This window comes from Pelodiscus sinensis, chromosome 17 (genome assembly GCF_052426305.1).
Source record: "Pelodiscus sinensis isolate ZL-2025 chromosome 17, ASM5242630v1, whole genome shotgun sequence".
NCBI classification, from domain to species: Eukaryota; Metazoa; Chordata; order Testudines; family Trionychidae; genus Pelodiscus; species Pelodiscus sinensis.
The window spans coordinates 9,831,100-9,841,904 of record NC_143068.1 but is presented as its reverse complement, the minus strand read 5'-3'; the positions used below and the strand labels follow the sequence as shown (position 1 = coordinate 9,841,904).

Here is a 10,805-nt window from a genome sequence, read left to right as displayed (position 1 = left end):
GGAAGCCGCTTGAGCCCCCACTACAGGACTTGCCAGGGGGTGCCAATGGTGAGGGGCAGCCACTGAGCCCCCGCTGCAGGGCTCGGGGCAGCCGCTGGGGGCGCCAATGGTGAGGGGCAGCCACTGAGCCCCCGCTGCAGGGCTCGGGGCGGCCGCCAGGGCTGAGGGGGCAGGGAGCAGCCGCTTGAGCCCCCGCTGCGTGGTTCGGGGCGACCGCCAGGGGGCGCCAATGGTTCGGGGCAGCCCCTGAGCCCCCGCTGCAGGGCTCGGGGCGACCGCCAGGGGGCGCCAATGGTGAAGGGCAGCCCCTGAGCCCCCGCTGCTTGGTTCGGGGCGGCCGCCAGGGGGCGCCAATGGTGAGGGGCAGCCCCTGAGCCCCCGCTGCAGGGCTCGGGGCGGCCGCCAGGGGGCGCGGCGGCGCTGCACAGAGCGGCGGCGCGGGGCGATGGGCGAGGCGGAGGGCGGCTCGGCCGGCGGCGGCGCGGTGGCGGAGAAGCCCCCCGTGCCCGCGGCGGCCCCGGAGCCCGGCGCGCCGGCCGAGGAGGCGGTGGTGTGGAGCCCCGAGGTGGAGGTCTGCCTCTTCCACGCCATGCTGGGCCACAAGCCCGTCGGTGAGAGCAGGCCGCGGCCGGGCCCCGGCCTCGAGTAGCGGCGCCTGCCGGGAGGAGACCCGGGAGTGGGCGGGCCGCCCCGAGTGGCTCCCGCGGGCAGCGTCGGGGTGGGGGAGGTGCCGCTCATACCCCCCCCCCCGAATCCGAGCGCCCCCCGCAGCCAGGACTCCAGCCCCCGGGGGCCCTGCCGCTCCAGGAGCTGGGGCTGCCAGTGGCTGCGGGGCCGGGCGGCTTTTCCTGCCTGTGGTCGCTGCCCCCACCGCCCCCCAGGGCCGAATTCCCGGGGGGGGGGGGTTCCATTATGTTTTCTTATTGGCCGGACCTGCCCCCGCGGGTAGGGATTTTTATTTGCAAAAATAGGGGTCGGGCAGGAATTTTGAATATTGGGGAAATGTAGCGAGGCAGGGGCCCACTGCTGGGCTTTTCTTTCCCTTGCTCTGCCTGGCTAGGAGGGAGTGCAAGGAAGTGTGGGGGGAAAGGGCGTGGGGTCTTCTCCCCTTCTGCTCTTGTCAGGACATCTCTTGGGGCATGTTAGGTGCAAGTGAAAACATCCAGAAGCAGGCTTGTTGACTTTCTGTTGCTCCCTCTCCCCTTTCAGAATTACTTGGTTGCAGCTTTCAGGATTCATTGCCTCTGGCTTAGCTGTGTCTGTGCCCTAAAAATGGGAGAAGACCCTGTGGTCCCAGCCAAGATTTTAATTATTAGATCTGCACAGAATCTGGTGCAGTCACTTACTCAGGGTACGTCTAGACTACAGAGTTTTGTCGACAGATACTGTCGACAAAGCTTCTGTCGACAAAGAGCGTCTACACTACATTCAGTTCTGTCGACAAAGCAAGCTGCTTTGTCGACATGGCAGTGTAGACGCAAGGACAGTTTACATTCAATAACGTCTTCTGTCGACAGAAGGCGTTATGCCTCGTAAAATGAGGTTTACCAGCGTCGACAAAACTGCTGAGTTCTGTCGACGTTATGTCGACAGAACTCAGCGGTAGTGTAGACGCAGGTATAGTTTTGTCGACAAAAGTCCACTTTTGTCGACAAAACTCTGTAGTCTAGACACACCCTTACTCAGTGAGGTGATGCACATGCCTCTCAGGAAATGTCGCTGATGGCTCTAACTTCCTTCCTTCAGGTGTTAATCGCCACTTTCACATGATTTGTATCCGAGACAAATTCAGTCAGAATATTGGACGACAGATTTCCTCCAGAGTGATTTGGGACCATTTGAGTACCATGTATGACATGCAAGCACTAGTGAGTATAGAAAACTGGCATTAAGGAATTCTGATTTCCAGTAGATGTCAACAGCTTTGATGTCATATGTGTTGGGCCTAATTCTTACATTGGTGTAAATTAGGTGACTTTTGTGAGGTCAGTGGACTTTCACCTGTGTAAAACTAGTATAGGAGAGAGGAAAATCAAGTCCCGTATTTCTTCCCTCTTATGCACTTGCTTTGATGTAAAATTTCTCTGTAGGCCCTGATCCAATAAATACTTTGGATGCTTAACTTTATATGTGCAAATAGTCCTACTGACACACACAAAGTTCAAGCATTTTCAAGAAGTGGACAGTCACCCTCATATTCTGTATCTTGTCCTCTGGTAACCCTTATGGGACTTCTGATGACAGACTGAGATATCCTATTACGAATTATTTGGCCTTTTCCTGTACAGGTTGAACCTCTGTTAATCGGGACTCTCTGGACCATGGATGTTCCAGGACCAGAGAGTCCCGGTGGAAGGCTGGTGGCTGGGATCCCCACAGCTGGGCTGCTTGGTACAACCCAGCGGGACTGCCTGGTGTGTCCAGGAGCCCGGCGCGCTGCAGTGTGGCTGCAAGAAGCTTCCAGGAGCCTGGCACACTTCAGTGGGACTCCCCGGCACATCCAGGAATCTGGTGTGCTGCAGTGGGGCTTCCCGGGCATGTCCTGGAGTCTGGTGTGCAGGGAGCTGGGCTGCCTGGCTTAGCAGGGAATAGGGAGGGGGAGGGCTAGCAGTGCAACAAGGCTGGTGGGAAAGGAGGGCAGCTGGTCCAGGGCTGGGGGAGAAGGGGCCTGATAACGGGGGACAAATATGACCTCCCCTAGTCTGGCAAAATCCCTCATCCGGGACCAGTCAGGTCCCAAGGGCGCTGGAACGGAGGTCCAACCTGTATATGAAATTACTTGGCATTTGTTTAGGAAATCTGAGCTGTTAGTTATAATAAAATCACACTAAAGACATTTTACTTTTTTTCTTAAGCATGAATCTGAGATTCTGCCCTTCCCTAATTCAGAGAAAAATTTCATCCTGCCTGAGGAAATTATCCAAGAAGTGAAAGAAGGTGAGATCTGATGCTAGCTTTTATGTTGCAATGCTCTGATCAAGTTCTAGGCATGATTAGGCAACTGGAACTCCAGAAGAAGGGAAGAAGTAATGATGTACTAGGCTGATGCTGGTGTGTCACATCATTGGATTGTGTAATAATCAGGGAGAGGTAAAATAGTAAACAGTTTAATGTAGATGGGATTTTTGATAACACATTCTATCAAAATCTCCCTTTGGCAGAGTATGCGCGTCTTCCACTTACTGAGGTGGGGAGGGTGGGGAAGGGTGCTATGTGCAGCAGGGAGGTCAAAATCCGGTCCTTGGGAATTATATGCAAGTAGTTAAAGGTTTATTCTTTTGGGGGTTAGGTGATTTGAATGTTTTAGTAAGACTGTGTTACTGATTAAGTTTCATAAGGCAATTGTTACAAGAGTTTTATTTACACTGAATAGCTGCAGTTCTATTGCAGGTGAAAACTAGAGCCCTGCATGGATACAAAAATGGTATCCACATCCATATCTGAAAAAAAGAACCTGGATATCTACAGATTTGCAGGGCTCTAGTGAAAACACTTGCTTTTTGGCAGGGTGCATCACAAAGTATCCATGTTGTGTAGGGAAACTGGAATAATTAATTTGATTGTTAATTTTGTATTTTGTTCTATTTCCAAGAGCACCACAGATAAAATCCTTTCTGCTTCTGACAGGGTGCATTCCTAAACACTTCTTGCAGTAGTTGCTGTCACTAATTACTTGAAAGCAAACTGAGAATCTTATCTTAAATGTAAAGCTTTAAAACAATAGATTTGTATTAATATTCAACTCTAGAATCTGTTCAATTAATGTTTTTCTGTGATTCTTTGCCTAATTTTGAAATTCCTCTACAGGAGCTTCCCTCTCAATATTCTGATGTAGCCAATACATAGCCCACCAACCAAAAAAAAATTTTTTTTTTTTTAAAGACAGTTAAACTTGGAAGGTCCAGATCATGGGCAGTTGGGGAAGGTCGGGCTGTGGGAGGCAAGCCTCCGGCCCTGCCCCTTTAGCCGAGGCCCCATCCCCCACAACGGGGAGGGAAGGAGAGTGGATGGGCAAGTGTGCACGCTCCAGTCTAGGAGTGCAGGGAGACTGGGTAGTGCGCAGCTTCAGCTTCCCCAGCCCGAGCATGGGGAGGGATGGCACTCGAGGCAGCAACACTCCATCCTCAGTACACCTACAGTAGGCGTTCTGGGGACGGAGTGTGAGCGGGGCCAGGTTGGCAGTTGATACGGGCCACCTGTGATCCAGATTATTATCAAGTATCCAGTGCAGTTGTCCAAGACAGGAACTTGGAAGTTCCTACTTCTGAAAAAGGACAGTTGTTCTTTTGAGATTTTAAACAACGTTAGAATGACTCTCAACTACTGGCTGCAATAAGTATTTCACTTAATATTTATAAAAGGCAGCATCAGTCCAAGTCATTGCCACATATTTTGCCCAATCGCTATTATATTTGTTCCTATTGAGAATACATTGATTGAAATATGGTTTTTGATGACATCTGCCCTGCTGTTTCCATAAAGCGATTGTGGCTCAGTTGTTGTTTCCATTCATCTGTTTTTTCAGTAGTAACCTTTTTGCTTTACTTGAGACAGTGTTGACCTTTACAGTGGCCAGTTTTGAACACTGCACACTTAGAGCTCCTCCTGAAGTGCCACAGGAAAAGATAAATTACACTTCTATTAAACAAAATTCATCATCTGCTTAATAACTCTACAGGAAAAGTAATGATTGAAGAAGAGGTGAAAGAAGAAATAAAAGAAGAGATGGAATCTCACGCAGGCACAGAAGAAGGTACATCTGTAATTTTTATACTGCATGGCCAAGCTTCTCAGAAGGCAACAACAATTCTGAATGAATTTCATCAAGTGGTATAAGTCTAAAATTAGACTTATTTTGAATTTAAAATTAGCATAATATGGCACAGAATTTTTTTAAAAAAGCCATCCGTCCATTGCCAAGAACCAAAATATTTTTAAAATGTACCTTCTGGAAATCAACAAACTTGAATTCTCTTTGCTGGTTCTGCAGATATAGTAAACAATACCAGTGTCCTCAGTCGATTTGAGCTCTGGGAGCAATTGGGAGAGAACAAAGGGCCATAGTTGATTCGTATTAAAACCAGAAGTAAAACTCCCATTGTGGTAATTCAGCTACAAGGCTGATCACACTAGCAAGGTTCACATTCAGAAGAAATGGTCACAGTCTTATGGCTTGGTGCATATGGAAAATATATTCCTTGTTGTGTCTTGTGCTATATTATCCTCTAGTAGTAGCTTTTAATATAATAGTATCCCAAGTTTGTGAATCTGAAACAGATGGCAGGCACCACATCATCAACAGGAGGAACCCTTGCAATACCCAGATTAGATGGTTCACCTATTTTGGTATCTTGCTTGCAGCAGTTGCCAATATTTGATACTTCAGAGGAATTATCTTTTGCTCCACTTCAGTTGCAGTGGTGTACAATATGTCTCTGAAGTATGAGATGTGATTTCTCTCATCACTTTACGTAGGACCTTGTACTGTATAATCAGTGACAATTCTGTTATCCATTTTAATAAGAGAAAGATCAACCCCATTGTTAGTGGTTGTGAAATTAACCAGTTATATCGGGGTGGGGAACTTTTTGGGGGTTGGGGGCCACTGACTCTCAGAAAAATCAGTCAGGGGCCGTACACAGTTGAGAAGCAAAAAAACAAACACAAACCAAAAACAACCATCACTGACTGAGAAGGAGAAACATGTTCCCCTCATGCTACAGAGGCGGGGGAGGGAAGATCGCTTCCTGGGCTCCTCAATGTTGGGGGGGCATGAGCTTTGGGTGCCAGATCCAAGCAAGCCCGGAGCCGCATCCAGCCCCTGGGCCCAAGGTTCCCCGTCCCTGAGTTATATCATAAAATACTTGAGTTTATTTTTAAAATCCAGCTGCAATATTTACCTCAGTGACCTTCAATGGTAATGAATTTCATAGGTTGACCATGTGCCCTGTAAAATAGAAGTTCTTTAAGAATAAGCTAAAATTGCAATATAATCTAGGTTAGTGGATTGTATTATTATTTGAATTTTATAATTATGTACAGCATTTTAAGGACAAATAATAAAAGTAAGGGATTTATTTTAAATATTTTTTTCTCTTTAAATTGGGGAGAATACTTGCTTACTTACAAGGATGTTGGGAGCCTTAATCGATTTGAAAATTGTTACATAATGTAAAAAATAAGCCTGATTTTGGAGTCATTGCTTTGATCCCTTTTCAGTTTATGTACCTTCAGGAAACTTGGGAAAAGCAGCTGAAAAACCAAGCAGCAAAGAGAAAGAAAGGAGTTCATCAGATTCTGGGTCCAAAGAAGGAGCTGATAAACGGAAACGTAACAGAGTCACTGAAAAGGTCCTGAATGCAAACAGCAATCCCTCCAGTCCAAGTGCTGCAAAACGGCGCAGAACTTAAGAGAATACAGTGAAAAGATGGGTGCTTTTAACTACAGAACCAGGGATGGGAACAGTAGAACGGAATAAGAGAGAAGGAAGGTTGTTATAAAGATTTATTAAGTGGAGAAAAAACTACTTGTCCAGATATAAAAAGCATCAGCACATTGTCATCATGTGTGGCATGGGTTTCTGTGTCTTCTCGTAAGGAGTTGCTTGCCTGTCAGTGTCACATAGCTAATTGATGGCTACATTCTCAGGATACTGAAGGAGAGAATTGGCAGCTTTACAAGCATGTGTGTACTTAACAAGTCAGGTGGTAGCATTTTAAAATATTAATAATGCACATAGACACACACGTTCTGTGTTAACAGAGTTTGTGAAATAAGCTCTTAGCGGAACAAGGAGCCTCAGTTCTTGAAAAGCTTAGGTCATTTATTTAAAGTTTGGATCCCTTTCCTGTCTTATTTTTATTGCTTTTTTGAGGGACTATTATGGCCCCTTTGTGGGTTACTGTTTTTAGGACATACATTTTGTATAGAATGTTATAGCAAGAACACCATTTTCTATCAAGTGCCTGGCTTTGCTGGCCCAGTAAAACTAAAAGCCAGCACATTAAATACAGATCTAAGGTGAAGCATTCTTTGTTACTCTTCTGTTTGAGGGAGGGGAAAAGTAAACCCTCTGTCTCTTAGAGACTTGTATGGTATAATTTATTTTTCAGCCTTTGAGTTTATATTGTAAATAAAGCAAGATGTTAAATGTTTCTAGACAGAAGTCCTCATAAGTGGCTTAAACTAAAATGTCCGTTAACGCTATGTGGTATGAAAGGGATCCGCTGGGCTATGCAAGAACATGGTCGTACTGTAATAATGTATATAACTGTTGTTTTTGTATTTCACTATTTAATTCTTTTTTTTAAAAGCTATTTTTTCAAAGGGCTGTTAAATGGAAGTAATAATATAAAACATTAATCTTATGCTGTACTTTCCTGTAGTAATTTTAGTTCAGACTTTTACTGATATTTTGAAACTTGTTTTTAGTCTTACATGCCAGAGTATTAAGAATTGGTAGCAATTACAATTTTTTTAATTGCCAGAAAATGATTAATTCCCGTTTACTCCTTTTCTTCTTCCTGACATACTGATTTTAGTAAGTGTATCTGTTAAACTGGTGAATGAAGCATACTGAACTGTTACTGGGTTCTATCTTTACAGTATTAACTTTACTGTTAAATTAAAAAAAACCACTCAACATGTTTGTCATGCAGCATTGTCATTTACTTGAAGAAGTGCGAATCTAATAGCCTTTGTTTTAAGGCATATACCCAGTCAAATTTTTACCCAGTGACTCATTAATTTCATTTCCTTCATACAAGCATTAAGTTTGGCTCATGGGCTGCGTCTAGACTGGCATGATTTTGCGGAAATACTTTTAACGGAAAAAAAATTCCATTAAAAGTATTTCCACAAAAGAGCGTCTAGATTGGCAAGTATGCTTTTGCGCAAAAAGTGCTTTTGCGCAAAAGCATCCATGCCAATCTAGACGTGCTTTTGCGCAAAAGCATCCATGTCAATCTAGACGTGCTTTTGCACAAGAAAGCTCTGATGGCCATTTTAGCCATCGGGCTTTCTTGCACAAAAAATTAAGGTGCCTGTCTACACTGGCCCTCTTGTGCAAATATTCTTGCGCAAGAGGTCTTATCCCTGAGCGGGAGCGTGAAAGTATTTGCGCAAGAAGCACTGATTTTGTACATTACAAAGTCAGTGCGCAAATTCAAGCGGCCAGTGTAGACAGCTGGCAAGTTTTTGCGCAAAAGCAATCGCTTTTGCCCAAAATCTTGCCAGTCTAGATGCACCTATGCTGTTTTATTAGTTGCTCTTTGTTGAAAACTAGCTAAAAACCAGGTTTAGGATTACAGGCAGTCCCCGGGTTATGTACAAGATAGGGACTGTAGGTTTGTTCTTAAGTTGAATCTGTATGTAAGTCGGAACTGGCATCCAGATTCAGCCACTGAATCTGGACACCAGTTCTGACTTACATACAGATTCAACTTAAGAACCCCAGGCGTCCCCAAGTCAGCTACTGCTGAAACTGATCAGCAGCTGATTCCAGGAAGCCCGGGGCAGAGCAACTCTGCCTCGGGCTTCCTGTAGTCAGCCGCTGGTCAGTTTCAGCAGCGGCTAACTTGGGGACGCCTGGGGCAGAGCAGCTCGAGTGCTGCTGGGTTGGTTTAGTAGTGCGGCCGCTCCTCGGCGCTACTGGACCAACCCAGCAGCACCCCAGCTGCTCTGCCCCAGGCGTCCTGATTCAGCCACTGCTGAAACTGATCAGCAGCGGCTGAATCAGGACTCCTGTGGCAGAGTAGCTGGGGTGCTGCCGGGTTGGTCCAGTAGCGCCGAGGAGCGGTGCTGCGGGACCAACCGGCAGCGCCCCACCTGCTCTACCACAGGCCCCGGGCTTAGCTGCGTCCCCCCCAGCAGACCAGAGAGACACGGAGCAAAGCGGCGGAGGACCCGGGGCCGGACCCGCGGCCGCTTCCAGATCAGCTGGAAGCGCTGGGTCCGGCCGGGTCCTCCACGGCTTTGCTCAGCGTCTCCCTGCTCTGCAGACCAGGGAGACGCTGAGCAAAGCCGTGGAGGACCCGGACCGGACCCGCGGCGCTTCCAGATCAGCTGGAAGTGCCGCGGGTCCGGCCCCGGGTCCTGCGCCGCTTTGCTCAGCGTCTCCCTGCTCTGCAGACCAGAGAGACGCGGAGCAAAGCGGCACAGGACCCGGGGCCGGACCCGCGGCGCTTCCAGATCAGCTGGAAGCGCCACAGGTCCCGCCGGTTCCTGCGTGGCTTTGCTCAGCATCTCCCTGGTCTGCAGACCAGAGAGACGCGGAGCAAAGCGGCGCAGGACCCGGGGCCGGACCCGCGGCCACTTCCTGATCAGCTGGAAGCGCCGCGGGTCCAGCCCCGGGTCCTGCGCCGCTTTGCTCCCCGTCTCCCTGGTCTGCTGGCTCCCGCAGCAGACCAGGGAGATGGGGAGCAGCTTTTCTCGCCCCGGAGGAGGCGGGCGGCGGGACCAGGCGTCCCGCCGCTCCAGTCCTCCGGGGCGAGAAAATCCCCGTTCGTATCTGTAACTCGGGGACTGCCTGTACTTGTTAAAAGATAACCTAGGCTCCTATTTTTGCGAATAGGTACTCCAGCAGGACTTTCAGAAATGCCTTTATGTTTGAAATTGTGGATCCTCCTCCCTTTCCCATTGTTGTAAATAATGCAGAAATGAATGTGGCTTGTTTTGGTTAAACAGTGGCACCAATAATAACTGGCATGTGGGCCAGTATCAAAACATCTTTGCTTTTGCAATTGGCTCATCCATGAATCTTAGTAGAGCTCTGGCAATCTCTGTTCATTTGATATACTGCTGCTGAACAGGCAGCAGAGACAGCACATCACATGCTTTGCTAGCCTTTGCCTATCACTTGTGTCTAAATAACTACATGGTAGATATAAAATCCAGAGCACATGCCTTATTCATGAGACTATTTTAAACTTGTTTCTAGACCTTCACTCACACGTGTCTGCTCTTCTACCTCACAATTCCTATGCCCAGGCAACTGGACTGAAGAAAGCAGATGCTTTTTTTGCTCCATGTCAGTAGTTTCCCGCTAGAGGTGTCTTATCTTCTGCTGGCCTTCTCTGCTCTCCACACTGACTTCCACAGACAAGCAGAAAGAAGAGCCTCAGCTCATGCAGAGGAGAGAGGAAGGGGATCTGGCACAGGAAAAATGGAAGTGCACTCCCACAGCAGAGAGTGAAAGTAGATAGGAGTGAGGGGAATATAGCCAAGGATGACTGATGCCTGAGAAGCCTACTGATTGCCACCACTCAAACCAGCCATCATCCTTGATTATATTCTGTGCGCTCTGCTGACACGAGAAAGAAGCTGCAGGAAACGAGCCTGTTTTAAGGGAGGGAAGGAAGGATATGTGGCAGAAGGCCTGATGGGTGCATTCATAGATCAGGCAACCATCCAAACGTTAAGGGATCTTTCACTAGTGTTGTATAATACAAATAATTCATACTTCTACAGTGCTTTCTACGTGAGAACCTCATATCTCTCAATGAATGTGTATTGTTAGGAACGCATAACTCATTCTTCAGGTGGGGAAACTGAGGAACAGAAGTTAAATGAATTCTCTCCTGTGTCTCATGCAAGACCAGCATCCACCCTGATGCAGACATGGCAGAGTCCTCGAAGTAAAGCTTCAATTGTATGTAGCTTGTGATGGCACAAAGAAGCAGGTTTTTCCTTTTTACTAGGCAGCAGGCATAGCCCAAAGAAGTCTGTTACTTTTTAGGGGAGAAGGTGCTGTCAAGACAACCAGGGGGTGCACTGAAATGTTAAAACCTTGTTTGAAGATGACAGAG

At 47.4% G+C, this 10,805-nt stretch overlaps 1 protein-coding gene across 2 annotated transcripts; it reads left to right on the top strand.

The window, feature by feature from the left end:
- The first annotated feature begins 410 nt into the window (after positions 1-410).
- Positions 411-7,642, top strand: MRGBP (MRG domain binding protein). Of its 2 annotated transcripts, none has more exons than XM_075901078.2 (5): positions 411-611; positions 1,747-1,868; positions 2,856-2,937; positions 4,679-4,753; positions 6,220-7,642. In XM_075901078.2, the coding sequence occupies exons 1-5, from the start codon at positions 446-448 to the stop codon at positions 6,408-6,410; spliced, it is 636 nt and encodes a 211-aa protein (XP_075757193.2). In that variant the 5' UTR covers positions 411-445; the 3' UTR covers positions 6,411-7,642. The 2 variants fall into 2 exon arrangements, with proteins under 2 accessions (XP_075757193.2, XP_089625775.1); XM_089769649.1 differs by lacking the exon at positions 411-611 and adding an exon at positions 665-1,351.
- The last annotated feature ends 3,163 nt before the right edge of the window (positions 7,643-10,805 follow it).

Bases quoted from the DNA above. Each gene is read 5' to 3' on its own strand.
- MRGBP (XM_075901078.2), top strand. From the start codon at position 446: ATGGGCGAGGCGGAGGGCGGCTCGGCCGGCGGCGGCGCGGTGGCGGAG. The intron at 1,869-2,855 runs GTGAGTATAGAA...TTTTTTCTTAAG, and splicing joins TGTATGACATGCAAGCACTA to CATGAATCTGAGATTCTGCC. The intron at 4,754-6,219 runs GTACATCTGTAA...ATCCCTTTTCAG, and splicing joins TCACGCAGGCACAGAAGAAG to TTTATGTACCTTCAGGAAAC.